Genomic DNA, 14,698 nt, shown 5'->3' on the forward strand with positions numbered 1-14,698 from the left:
TAAAATATGATCTGATCTTCATCTAAGTCACAACAATAGACAATCACAGTCTGCTTAAAGGGCTTCTGTCAGCCCACTAAACCGTTTTTTTTTTTTTGGTTAATAATAATCCCTACACTGCGAGCTCCCTGTACATAAGCTAAATATTCATTTTGGTTCTGTAGATTTTGTTAAAAAGCTATTTTTATAATATGTAAATTACCTTGCTACCAGCAAGTAGGGCGGTTACTTGCTGGTAGCAGCCGCATCCTCCTCTCATAATGACGCCCCCTCCGCTGTGTGATTGACAGGGCCAGGGAACGGGATCGTTCTCTGCTGGCCCTGTTTGAATTCAAAATATCGCGCCTGCGCCGTACCTGTCTTTAATCGGCGCAGGCGCACTGAGAGGCGGCCGCTCTCTCGGCCGCTCCATCCTCAATGCGCCTGCGCCGGGTGTAGATGTGACGTCATCGGCGCAGGCACATTGAGGATGGAGCGGCCGCCTCTCAGTGCGCCGATTAAAGACAGGTGAGGCGCAGGCGCGATATTTTGAATTCAAACAGGGCCAGCAGAGAACGATCCCGTTCCCTGGCCCTGTCACTCACACAGCGGAGGGGGCGTCATTAGGAGCGGAGGATGCGGCTGCTACCAGCAAGTAGCCGCCCTACTTGCTGGTAGCAAGGTAATTTACATATTATAAAAATAGCTTTTTAACAAAATCTACAGAACCAAAATGAATATTTAGCTTATGTATAGGGAGCTCGCAGTGTAGGGATTATTATAAACCAAAAAAACAAAAACGGTTTAGTGGGCTGACAGAAGCCCTTTAAACTACTAACACACAAAGAATTGAATGTTACCATGTTTTTATTGAACACACCATGTAAACATTCACAGCGCAGGTGGAAAAAGTATGTGAACCCCTAGACTAATGACCTCTCCAAGAGCTAATTGGAGTGAGGTGTCAGCCAACTGGAGTCCAATCAATGAGATGAGATTGGAGGTGTTGGTTACAGCTGCCCTATAAGAAACACACACCAGTTCTGGGTTTGCTTTTCACAAGAAGCATTGCCTGATGTGAATGATGCCTCGCACAAAAGAGCTCTCAGAAGACCTACGATTAAGAATTGTTGACTTGCATAAAGCTGGAAAGGGTTATAAAAGTATCTCCAAAATCCTTGCTGTTCATCAGTCCTCGGTAAGACAAATTGTCTATAAATGGAGAAAGTTCAGCACTGCTGCTACTCTCCCTAGGAGCGGCCGTCCTGTAAAGATGACTGCAAGAGCACAGCGCAGACTGCTCAATGAGGTGAAGAAGAATCCTAGAGTGTCAGCTAAAGACTTACAAAAGTCTCTGGCATATGCTAACATCCCTGTTAGCGAATCTACGATACGTAAAACACTAAACAAGAATGGATTTCATGGGAGGACACCACAGAGGAAGCCACTGCTGTCCAAAAAAAACATTACTGCACGTTTACAGTTTACACAAGAGCATCTGGATGTTCCACAGCAGCACTGGCAAAATATTCTGTTTGGAAGAAACTCACAACACTATGGGCCAGATTTATCATGACTCTGACAGCTCACTCCACTTTCACATATGGCTAAAGTCAGATTTATGATCGGCCCTTTAAGACTGTAATAAATGTGGTTTGACGGTAGCAGTTTATCCGTCAGTAAGCAGCTTTACAAAAGTCGCACATCTTTACGAAAAAGTCGCATGTTCTATTAAAAAGTCTCATAAGATAAGCATGGGCCTCACTGGAGTAAAATTGCGACTTTTTTGCGACTTTTTAAATAGTCCCAATAGTAAATCTGTCTAGAGATTCATTTACATAAGAAAACACGCCCACTTTCAGAAAACTGGCGAGAATAGTGCAGAGCAGAAAAAAGTCGCAACTTTGTGCGCAGTTTTAGCATTTGCGCATTTTGTTTAGGACTTTTTCAATCCATTATTCTGACCTGAGCTAATGATAAATCTGGCCCTATGTGTGGAGAAATAGAGGCACAGCACACCAACCTCAAAACCTCATCCCAACTGTGAAGTATGGTGGTGGGGGCATCATGGTTTGGGGCTGCTTTGCTGCGTCAGGGCCTGGACGGATTGCTATCATCGAAGGAAAAATGAATTCCCAAGTTTATCAAGACATTTTGCAGGAGAACTTAAGGCCATCTGTCCACCAGCTGAAGCTCAACAGAAGATGCGTGTTGCAACAGGACAACGACCCAAAGCATAGAAGTAAATCAACAACAGAATGGCTTAAACAGAAGAAAATACGCCTTCTGGGGTGGCCCAGTCAGAGTCCTGACCTCAACCCGATTGAGATGCTGTGGCATGACCTCAAGAAAGCGATTCACACCAGACATCCCAAGAATATTGCTGAACTGAAACAGTTCTGTAAAGAGGAATGGTGAAGAATTACTCCTGAGCGTTGTGCTCGTCTGATCTGCAACTACAGGACACGTTTGGGTGAAGTTATTGCTGCCAAAGGAGGTTCAACCAGTTATTAAATCCAAGGGTTCACATACTTTTTCCACTTGCACTGTGATTGGTTACATGGTGTGTTCAATAAAACATGGTAACAATTTATTCTTTGTGTGTTATTAGTTTAAGCAGACTGTGATTGTCTATTGTTGTGACTTAGATGAAGATCAGATCACATTTTATGACCAATTTGTGCAGAAATCCATATCATTCCAAAGGGTTCACATACTTTTTCTTGCAACTGTATACTCCCCTACCAGCTCTGAGGCACTGTGTGGCATCTAGGGCTCTGTAATGTGGGCATGAGGCTTCATGTTGGCACACAGAGACCATACCACTCTGTGCCACAGAGCTATATCACCTACATGTGCCGCTGTATCACAATAGAAAGCATCCATAAGACGGCATGCACTGCGATATCTGCATGCCTGTGTATGGAAGCTGAGACATGCAGAGGTGGAATAGGCTTCATGCACTGCAATAAAGTTCTATACAAAAGTGAGCCATAATTCAGGATCAGTACAGGATAAGCAATGTATGTACACAGTGACTGCACCAGCAGAATAGTGAGTGCAGCTCTGGAGTATAACACAGGATGTAACTCAGGATCAGTACAGGATAAGTAATGTATGTACACAGTGACTCCACCAGCAGAATAGTGAGTGCAGCTCTGGAGTATAATACAGGATGTAACTGAGGATCAGTACAGGATAAGTAATGTATGTACACAGTGACTGCACCAGCAGAATAGTGAGTGCAGCTCTGGGGTAGAATGCAGGATAAGGCCTCATGCACATGACTGTTCCGTTTTTTTACGGTCCGCAAACCACAGATGGCCCCGTTGAAGTAAATGGGTCTGCACCCAAGCCGTATGCGGACCACAACAACGGTGGTGTGCACGAGGCCTTAGCACTGTCTTGTATGCAGAGATCCAGGACGTCTGACAACTTGGACAGCTCATCCCTAGTTTTGTATCTACAGACGCTGTAGAGTTCATTGTATTGAGCTGTCTATTATATTGCCTGTTCAGAGAAGATAAATAGATTACGAAGAACCAGTGTCCAGTATGATGTATTGTAATTATCTTATTCATCGTTTACCTAATTAGAGCTACAATGTTCATAACATTAATATTCAGAGAATAGAGTCCTCATGAAGTGTTCCGTCCTAGCAGGCATTGTCTCGGTCACACTTCTGTTGCTAGGCAGCGGCGGGGGCCTCGGCGGCCATCTTGTTCCCGCTTGGCGGATGAATGAGTAGTCGGCGGAGCTTGTCCAGGAAGGGTCAGGGGATTGTGGTGTATCCGTGTCCATCCGCCGCTCCCCAGTCATGGAGCGTTCCGCCATCCGCGCCCTTTGCCTCCTGCTCGCCCTGATATCCGCCGGCCGGGCCCAGGAGCTGGTGAACGAGGACGTGAAGCGCACCGTGGACCTCAGCAGCCACCTAGCCAAAGTGACGGCCGAGGTGAAGCTAGCCAACCCCGGACCCGCAGCCGCTCACTCCTTCCTGGTCGCCTTGGAGCCCGAGCTGGCCGGACACCTGGCCTTCCTGGGGGTCAGTATGCGACATTCACCCTGCGACCATTGCGGGTCATCCTGAAATGTCTCAGCGGTGCGACAAGTACACGGGTTGTCTCCGAGGTGGAGAAGGAGGAGGGTGGCGTCAGGTGTGGATCTGAAAATGTCGCAGTGGATGATGGAAATGTCTCAGTTTGTGCGTCATTATCATAGAGTGGATGGTGAGGTAATGAGTCTGTATTCGGTGCTGCAGAAACAGATGTAGTAGAGTTGAGTTAGTTTGACAGTTTTGGCACAACCTGCTATAGTGATGTAGCAGAGCAAAGTGTGCTTGACAGTGTTGGCATATACTCCTGCAGTGGTGTAGCAGAGCCGAGTATGCCTGGTACAGACTCCTGAAGTGGTGGAGCAGTGCCGAGTATGCAAGGTACAGACTCCTGAAGTAATGTAGCAGTGCCGAGTATGCAAGGTACAGACTCCTGAAGTAATGTAGCAGAGCTGAGTATGCCTGGTTCAGACTTCTGAAGTGATTGGTAATCTCCTGCTCTGCTGCCTTTGTTTGCACTGTGTATGGATTTAGCAGAGCTGAGTTGACATACAGCAGAACAGTAGGTATGTGTTTTTACATGGGACTACAAATTAGGTTGGTTACATCTGTGTGTGTGTAACTAGAGACCTGATGTAGCAGAGCTGAGGCTGATGTCCATGTTACTTGTATAATCAGAGTATAACGGAGTAGTTGTGCTGAGTTTGTTGGCGTCACTCGGGAAATCTACTGCGCGTTATCTGACATGACAATCTGGACTCTGCTACATGTCAGTGTCGTGCAGACTCAATCACACACGTCTGAATACACACAGGTCGTGTAGAGATGCAGCAGAGCTGAGTGTATTTGGCGCTGTGGTTTTACATAGGACTGCAGGTCTCGGTGTTCTTATACGGTGTGTGTGTGTGGGGGGCGTTCATTGATTTCAGCTCTGGAGGTGCGCGCTGTCTGCAGGAGGAGGATGTCCCGTCAGGACCCAGCCGCTTCCTCCTCGGCTCTGCTCTGTAGGACTGTGACACGTCAGCGCTCCCTCTGCGCACACATCCAGGGGAGGGAGCCTCCCATCCCGCCCTGCAGCCCTCCCATCATCCTCATCACTCCCATCATCCTGCTGTGGTGGAGAGATTTAAGTCAAGTAATCCAAGCCTTTCGCTTTTTAGCCACATCTACCGCGTCACTTGTACAAGTGGGTGTGGCTTAGTCGTAATTCCGCCAAATTTATGAGTAATTTGTCATAATGTTTTTTTTGTTTTTATACTTGGATAACTACAACTCCCAGCATGCCCTGACAGACCTTGAGCCGCAGTCTGTATGATTTTTATCACTCTTGTAAATGGCATGAATCCTCCTTCCCTAATATCCCTGTAACAGTAGGAATCCCATCATCCACTGCTCTCGGCAGCCCATACTGTGATGATGGGGGTGCAGCTCTGTCTGTGACATATTCTGGGAGACGGGGGCCGTGTCTGACAACCTCTCACTCCCGGGAATTGCTGGAGATAAGCTGTAGTCGCAGATCACGGCTGTGCCCTAATGGAGCTGAGTTACCTGGTCTGTAGGGGTCCGGCTCCTGTTTGAGGGGCTGCGGCCTCTTCTAAGCCACGTTCTTCCCTCACATGGGGGGGGGTGTCATGCATTCTGCAACAATGTTACATGTGAGCTCTGATACAATGTGCGCCGGAGACTGGTGTAAAGTATGGCACAAATCTATACCGGCTGCCAGAGGGGGCGCCACTTTTACTGAGAATTTTGGTGCTTTTTCCTTCTCCAGTGTGTGTCTGAAATGCCGCTCTTAAAGGGGTTGTCCGAGTGATGAGCTGTCCTCGGGATAGGTCATCGGTATCTAATCGGTGGTGGTCCGACTCCAGGCTCCCCCTCCGATCAGCTCCCGCTCTGGTTAGCACCGCTGCCTCCACGCATAGTGGCTGTGCTTGGTATTGCAGCTCAGCCCCGTTCACGTGAGCTGCTCCTAAACCGTGTGACCGATGACCGTAGCGGCCTAAGGAAGAGGCCGTGGTGTCGGACCCTCCCCGATCAGTGATGGGTGAACTGTCCTGGGGATCAGTCATCAATATTATAGGGGTTTTCCGAGATGTTAACACACTGATGACCTATCCAGGGTCTGATCGGTGCAGGTCTGACGCCCAGGACCCCCGCCGGTCAGCTGTTTGGGAGGTCGGTATTAATATCTCAGAAAACCCCTGTAAGCGCCGCAGGTTTTTCAGTGACACTTTGCTATAGCGGCCGCAGGTTGTCGCCACTTGTCTGCGAGGGGCGTCCGGTAATATAATCTCCTGTGTTACAGGTGAAAACGGAGGACGAGGAAGTCGGCTACCTGGAAGTACAGGAGGCCAAAGTAAAAGGCAAGAGGTGAGATATACCGCGTAATATATATATATTTGTACGGCGGACGCCGACATCAGCACTAAATGGCCAATAAGTGGAGCCGCTGCGAATGTCGTCACACAGTGAGGTCTGTACGACCACACAGGACATGGACGGGATTCACAGACCAAAGTAGTGCACAGACTGGGGGGGGCGGATTGTAACGTAGTCCATCGCACACACAGGTGAATGAGGCCTGAGGTGCAGGGCAGCATGGCCTATGTAGTGCACCGGTACATGTGATCTACACGGCAGGCCGGACCCGTCGGTGGGTAAAGAACTTTTGCGCCGTTTTGTGTTTTACTTGATTGCGTTCTCTTTATTCCGTCAGCGGAAAGCAATTCTCGGTGCAGCTGCCGTCTTCTCTGTCTGCCGGAGCCAAGACCAAAGTCTTCATCGAGGCGGTGTACACCCACATCCTGCACCCCTACCCCACCCAGATCACGCAGGCGGAGAAGCAGTTTGTAACCTTTGAAGGCAGCCATTACTTCTACTCTCCTTACCGGACCACCACCCAAACCACACGCGTCAAGCTCGCCTCCCGCAACGTCGAGAGCTACACGAAGCTCGGCAACCCCTCCCGGTCAGATGACACCATCGAATATGGTCCCTTCAAGGATATCCCTGCGTGGAGCCACGTAAGTGTGCGCTGACCAATAAGCTGGTTTTGTCTGGACGATTCCCAGCACATTTTCCTAGTAGCGGACGGATCTCTGCTGGTCCCCATTACAGTCAATGGTGTCGGGCGGGCAGTGCCAGATCCGGAGAGCTCTGCTGCAGGTGTAAAACTAGCCTAAACCCTTGAGGATAGCTCCTCGATATTAAAATCCCAGAAAACCCCTTTAACCTCCGGTTTGATGGGACGCAGCACCCGGATCAAAATTGGGCCGCCATATTTTGCTGCTGCTCCGTGTTGGCGGTTATATTACCTCTTGTATTTAGTGATATATCACATTCACACTGATCCAGAGACTCAGACGTAATTAACCCTTTGTTTTGGGTGTCCAGGATGTCCTGAAGGTTCACTACGAGAACAATAGCCCCTTCCTAACCATCACCAGCATGACCCGCCTCATTGAAGTCTCCCATTGGGGCAACATCGCCGTGGAGGAGACCGTTGACTTAAAACACACTGGGGCCGATTTGAAGGGACCCTTCTCCAGATACGATTACCAGAGGCAGCCGGACAGCGGCATCTCCTCCGTCAAATCCTTCAAGGTCGGTAAAGACGCACTTTTTTATGTATATGTGGAAATTAGTGAGTTTTACAGATTTATCCCATTTTTGGGGTTAGTTACCCCTGAGCTCTGACCCTCTGGTCCAAAGCACTTCATACCCCTGCAAATGTCTGCTGGTTCATATTCTGCTCGTCCGGTTCCTGGTTACCAGGAGTCCACGTTAATGACATTCGATCGGTAGATGTCCTGGTATTACCTATTACCTCCCTTCATTAGACCATTCTGCCCGCCGCTGCCCAGGACGTGTACTACAGGGACGAAATCGGCAACATCTCCACCAGCCACCTGATGATCCTGGAAGACTCTGTGGAAATGGAGATCCGACCCAGATTCCCTCTTTTCGGAGGGTGGAAAACCCATTACATGGTTGGATATAACCTGCCAAGTTACGAGTACCTGTACAACCTGGGTGAGTGTCACACCTGCTCTACGAATGTCTGTATCCGATGGGGATTGTAGTCACTACAGTACTGCTGGGCTTGCACCGCCTTATACTTTTAACTTGCCGTCTCTCAGGTGACCAGTACGCTCTGAAGATAAGGTTCATTGATCACGTATTTGACGAGCAGATCGTGGATTCTCTGACTGTGAAAATAATCCTGCCTGAAGGAGCCAAGTGAGTGAACAGTAGACGCGAGACTAAGATGATCGGCCCACAGCCCGATACCTTCAGGCTGAATCCACACACCGCATTTTGTAGCGTTTAAAAAATTCATTTGGTTTTAACTTTTTTTTTTTGCCACTACTTGTGAAGGGGTTTTCCTAAAGCCTAAAAAATTGAGCTGAAAGCCCGGAATGTTATAAAGGAGCAACGCTCACCCCACCACAGAGCGCCACCACTCCAGTGCTCCCAGCAGTCTGCTTCTCTGCAACTGTAGTGACGTCACCGACTTTTCCATGTGAGCGCTGCAGCCAGTTATCGGCCTCGGCGGTCATGTGCGGTAGTCTGGCAGCCTCTTTAATGCTGTTGCACTCTAGACTTTCCGGTCTATTTTTGGGGGGATTTCTGAACTTACATGCATGGCAGTTTTCGGTTTATAGCTTTTTTTTTTTTCTATTTTTTTTTTTTTTTTTTGTGTCAAAGACATAAACACACAGCTGTTTCCAAATGTAGAATATTTTAGGGGGATTTATCAAAGTGGTGTAAACTAGAAGTGGCTTAGTTACCCATAGCAACCAATCAGATTCCACCTCTCAATTTTCACAGCTCCTTTGGAAAATTAAACGGTGGAATCTGATTGGTTTCTATGGGCAACTAAGCCACTTCTAGTTTACACCACTTTGATAAATCTCCCCCAAAGTATTTTACCTTTGGAAACGGCTGTGTTTATTTATTTTTTCTTGCAGTTTAAAATGCCAGCTAAAAGAAAAAACCCGATGTGGAGGAGGCGTCGGGCTGGAATCACACATGCAGTTTTTCATTCAGATTTTTCGGGTTTGCATCAAAAACTGGAATTTGCTGTAGACTTTAGGAGCCAGGGAATAAGAATCAGTAGACTTCACAGAAGGTTAAAGGGGTTGTCTGCTTTTTACTGTTGATGACCGATCTTCAGGATAGGTTATCAATATCTGATCGGCCGAGGTCCGACACCTGCCAATCAGCTGTTTGAAGAGAAGGCAGCCCTCATATGAGCGCTGTCTTCACCTGATTGCTGCAGCGGTGAGCAGTGTAAATACAGCTATGGTGTCCCCATTTATTTCTATGGGACAGATCCATCCGTTTAAGTGAATAGGAGCCATCCCAGCAGTGAATGCAGACGCCATACTTGTAATCACACTGCAATGGCTGCAGCAAGCAGGTAAACAGAGCAGAGAAGGCAGCACTCATATGAGCGCTTCCTTCTCAACAGCTGATCCCGAGGACAGGTCATCAATTGTAAATAGCCGACAACCCCTTTAAGCGCAGATATCTAGGTCCATTGGCTGCCATAGTCCTGAGTCCTGTTTTCTGTGGTTCAGGTCGGCCAGATAGGTTAGTGGCTGCTCTACGGCGATCAGTGGGGCCCCTTTTTTCCTAGGGCGTGGATATTTCTTGTTACAGCATTGTATCATGTTATATAAGTTGTGTTCTCACCTTCTAGCTGAGCAATCTCTCTCTGTGTCCATGTTATTTTCAGAAATATCCATGTAGAAAACCCCTACAACCTGAACAGGGCAGCTGATGAGCTGCACTACACGTACCTAGACACCTTCGGACGGCCGGTCATCGTCGCTCATAAGAACAACCTGGTGGAGCAGCACATACAGGACGTTGTGGTTCATTACACATTCAATAAGATCCTGATGCTGCAGGAGCCTCTGCTGGTGGTGGGAGCCTTCTACATCCTCTTCTTCACGGTCATCCTCTACGTCAGGCTCGACTTCTCCATCACTAAGGTTGGTGTCTCCTCTCTTTATATCAATCCCCTCAGAAGTCTAGGAGAGCTGGATGGCGGCCCCTGTGGGGGGTGCAGTTATGGCCAATCTGGAGGCCAGCCAGCCTTCCTAGAATCGGACCTAAGTCATGTTATTGTAATGATTTGAGACCTGTAGCGCCACCCTGTGGATTTTGAAGAATGTTCTCTACACCCTTTTTCTTTTCATGACAGGACCCAGCGGCTGAAGCCAGGATGAAGGTTGCCTGCATCACAGAGCAGATCCTCACCCTGGTCAACAAGAGGCTCGGACTTTACCGTCACTATGATGAAGCTGTGAACAAATACAAGCAGTCGCGGGACATCTCCACCCTAAATAGTGGCAAAAAAGCCATGGAGACTGAGCACAAAAACCTAACGAATGAGATTACTTCACTGCAGGCCAAACTAAAGGCTGAAGGCTCTGACCTATGTGATAAGGTGAGTCCACGGTCTGATCCCTGGAAACATTTCATTTGAAGGGGTTCTACAGGATTACCAAACCATGGCTGATTTCTTCCCAAAACAGCACCACACTTGTCTGATGGTTTTCTGACATTGAAGCTCGGTGAATGAAGCTCAGATGTGATACCACGGACAACCTGTAGATGCAGTGGATATAGAAAGTCTACACACCCCTGTTAATATGTCAGGTTTCTGTGATGTAAGAAAATGAGACAAAGATAAATCATTTCAGAACTTTTTCCACCTTTTAATTTGACCTCTAAACCGTACAACTCAATTGAAAAACAAACTGAAATCTTTTAGGTGGAGGGAAGAAAAAATATAAAATAAAATATGGTTGCATAAGTGTGCACACCCTTAAACTAATACTTTGTTAACGCACCTTTTGATGTTATTCCAGCACTCAGTCTATTTGGGTATGAGTCTATCAGCATGGCACATTTTGACTCTTCTTTGCAAAAACACTGCAAATCTGTCCGATTGCGAGGGCATCTCCTGGGCACGGCCCTCTTCAGATCACCCCACAGATTTTCACTCGTATTCAGGTCTGGGCCATTCCAAAACTGTAATCTTCTTCTTCTGGTGAAGCCATTCCTTTGTTGATTTGGATGTATGCTTTGGGTCGTTGTCATGCTGAAAGATGAAGTTCCTCTTCATGTCCAGCTTTCTAGCAGAAGCCTGAAGGTTTTGGGCCAATATTGACTGGTATTTGGAACTGTTCATAATTCCCTCCAGCCAAACTAAGGCCCCAGTTCCAGCTGAAGAACAGCCCCTTGGCATGATGCTGCCACCACCATGCTTCACTGTGGGGATGGGGTTGTTCTGGTGATGTGCAGGGTTGTTTTTGGGCCAAACATATCTTTTAGAATTATGGCCAAAAAGTTCTACCTTGCTTTCATCAGACCATAACACCTTTTCCCACATGCTTTTGGGAGACTTCAGATGTGTTTTTGCAGAATGTAGCCTGGCTTGGATGTTTTTCTTAAGAAAAGGCTTTCGTCTTGCCACTCTACCCCATAGCCCAGACATATGAATACGGGGGATTGTTGTCACATGGACCACACAGCCAGGACTTGCCAGATATTCCTGCAGCTCCTTTAATGTTGCTGTAGGCCTCTTGGTCGCCTCCCAGACCAGTTTTCTTCTCATCTTTTCATCAATTTCGGAGGGACGTCCAGTTCTTGGTAATGTCGCTATTGGGCCATATTGTCTCCACTTGATGATGACGGTCTTCACTGTGTTCCATGGTATATCTAATGCCTTGGAAATTCTTTTGTACCCGTCTCCTGACTGATACCTTCTAACAATGAGATCCCTCTGATGCTTTGGAAGCTCTCTGTGGACCGTGGCTTCTGCTGTGGGATGCGACTAAGAACATTTCAGGAAAGACCAACTAGAGCAGCTGCACGTTATCTGGGGTTAATCAGTGGCACTTTACATGATGGCCGGTGTATGCTGACTGCTATCTAACAGGATTCTGAATGTGATTGCTTAATTCTGAACACAGCTACATCCCCAGTTATAAGAGGGCGTGCACACTTATGCAACCACATTATTTTTATTTTTTCTTCCCTCTACCTAAAAGATTTCAGTTTGTTTGTTTTTTTTCAATTGAGTTGTATGGTTTATAGGTCACATTAAAGGTGGAAAAAATTCTGAAATGATTTTAACAGGAGTGTGTAGACTTTTATATCCACTGTAGGTGTGATGCTACTTTTGTGGTCATGCTTTTGTAAACCCCCTTTAATGGCTTACACAGGTTTAGAAATATGTCTGTTTCCTTTTAAAATCAGCGCCACACCTGTCCAGGCGTTGGGTTTGCAGCTGGGCTCCATTGGAGTAAGGCCCCATGCACACGGCCGTGTTTCACAGCTGTGTGCGGGCCGTGGAACCGCGGCCTGGATCCCTCCTGAGAGCAGGAGCGCACGGCGTCACTGGTTGCTATGACGCCGTGCGCTCCCTGCTGCCGCCGCAATACAGGAATACACTGGTATGATCTATACCAGTGTATTACTGTACTGTGCCGGCAGCAGGGAGCGCACGGCGTCATAGCAACCAGTGACGCCGTGCGCTCCTGCTCTCAGGAGGGATCCAGGCCGCGGTTCCACGGCCCGCACACGGCTGTGAAACACGGCCGTGTGCATGGGGCCTAAGAGTGGCCTAGATGCAATACAATACACACACAACCTGTACACTTGGTGCTCTTTTTGAAAGATAGCAGCCATTTTTTTTCAAATTCTGGCGGTAACTTGTTCAATTTTTATGTAGCTGGATCAGGTGTCCACAGCATCAGAGTATTTCAGTGGCGGTGACCTGTTCACTCATACGATTTTTAGGGGCGGTGAGATGAGGGAGAGACTGAGGTATAGGTGACAGGAGAAGGCCGCTCAGCAGAGTATTTCAGGCTATGAGTTCATCTCGCCCTACAGTCTGTGTCCAGCGCTGTTGAATATGTGGGCCCTGTAATAAGTGATCACCTTTATCTTATGGATTTTTGACTCTACGCAGGTCGGAGAGATCCAGAAGCTGGACAGTCAGGTGAAGGAGATTGTGGTGAAATCTTCCTCTGAAGCTGAACGTCTGGTTGCCGGGAAGCTGAAGAAGGACAGCTACATTGAAAGCGAAAAGCAGCACGCCAGCAGACGCCAGGAGCTGGTCATCAAGATCGACAACATTCTTGATGCATTGTAACTTCATACTTTTGAGATCAGGAGTGGACAAACCTCAGGAGCCAGACTGCAGCAGTGCCGGAGGACATCGGTGCTCGCGCCTTCCTGCAGCCTCGCTGGTCTAACTCCTGAGTCCTGCCTTCTTTGTCCTCTCCTGCTTTAAGAATTGTCAAGCTTGTGAGATTAAGGCACAACGAGCCAACGCCATGCTCTTATCCTACCGAGTACTTATAGTACCATCTCCATTTCCCCCGAGAGTCTTGTACTGCCAAACTGCGGGCAATTCACTGCCTTTGTACCATCCCCTCCCCCCTTGCGCCCTACTGTGGGGTAAGATTGGCTGCTGAATCCTTCAGTGGACCCAGGCAGGTCTATAGAAAGTGAAAACTGAGAGCACCAGCTTTAAAATACCGTTCTCAAGCAGTTTGCGCCTAAGATTCTCCCAGGGGTTTAGAATAATTTTCTTGGTTGCGAAGTTTAATAATGTGGGGAATAAAAAAAAAAAAAAAAAAACACTGGCCCTCTAGTTCATAAAACATTTTGATTTCGTAAAAATATTTTTTCCCCAAAAAATTCACCCCCATTATCTTCTGCAAAGCTCTGCACAGAATAGAGCGGCGACCTTTATGTTTTCTGTGTTTTCTACATGCAGTGACCGAGCGAGCGGCACATTTTCATATAAAATCTCAGCCAAGTTTTTACACGTTAATGATTGTGAGGAAAACTGTAAAGTTTTGTTTCTCTGTTTGACCAAAAGGTAATAAAGAAGGGATTGTGGGTATGCGGCCTCTGTGTTCTGCCTTGGGTTCAATGTTCTGCTTGTTTTCATTTGTATCCAGTTATCATCTGTTAGAAGAGAAATTCTCCATGAAAAACATCTAGGGTTAATATATTCAGTAAGCAGTTTCATTAAAATCCTAAGGCCCCTTTCACACGGGCGAGTATTCCGCGTGGGTGCGATGCGTGAGGTGAACGCATTGCACCCGCACTGAATCCGGACCCGTTCATTTCTATGGGGCTGTTCACATGAGCGGTGATTTTCACGCATCACTTATGCGTTGCGTGAAAATTGCAGCATGCTCTATATTCTGCGTTTTTCACGTAACGCAGGCCCCATAGAAATGAATGGGGTTGCGTGAAAATCGCAAGCATCCGCAAGCACGTGCGGATGCGGTGCGATTTTCACGCATGGTTGCTAGGTGACAGTCTATTCACTGTATTTTCCCATGTTATAAGGGAAAATAATAGCATTCTGAATACAGAATGCTTAGTAGGTGATCAATTGAGGGTTAAAAAAAATTAACTCACCTTCTCCTCTTGATCGCGTAGTTGCCAGTCTCTTCTTTAATGAGCTGTGGGCTAAAGGACCTGTGGTGATGTCAGATCACATGGTCCATCACCACGGTGATGGACCATGTGATTGGAGCATGTGATCTGACGTCACCACAGGTCCTAACCGGTAGTTCATCATTAAAGAAGAGACCGGGAACTATGCGATCAAGAGGACAAGGTGAGTTA

The 14,698-nt window shown here is 47.4% G+C and overlaps 1 protein-coding gene across 1 annotated transcript; it reads left to right on the plus strand.

Annotated features, from left to right (window-relative positions):
• Nucleotides 1-3,697: 3,697 nt before the first annotated feature.
• RPN1 (ribophorin I) lies at nt 3,698-13,961 on the plus strand. The gene is made up of 9 exons (XM_044301574.1): nt 3,698-4,021; nt 6,336-6,400; nt 6,747-7,053; nt 7,424-7,633; nt 7,870-8,062; nt 8,170-8,269; nt 9,771-10,029; nt 10,242-10,487; nt 13,020-13,961. Exons 1-9 carry the CDS (start codon nt 3,797-3,799, stop codon nt 13,200-13,202), a joined length of 1,788 nt encoding a protein of 595 aa, XP_044157509.1. The 5' UTR covers nt 3,698-3,796; the 3' UTR covers nt 13,203-13,961.
• The last annotated feature ends 737 nt before the right edge of the window (nt 13,962-14,698 follow it).

Source organism: Bufo gargarizans, chromosome 7 (genome assembly GCF_014858855.1).
Source record: "Bufo gargarizans isolate SCDJY-AF-19 chromosome 7, ASM1485885v1, whole genome shotgun sequence".
NCBI lineage: Eukaryota > Metazoa > Chordata > Amphibia > Anura > Bufonidae > Bufo > Bufo gargarizans.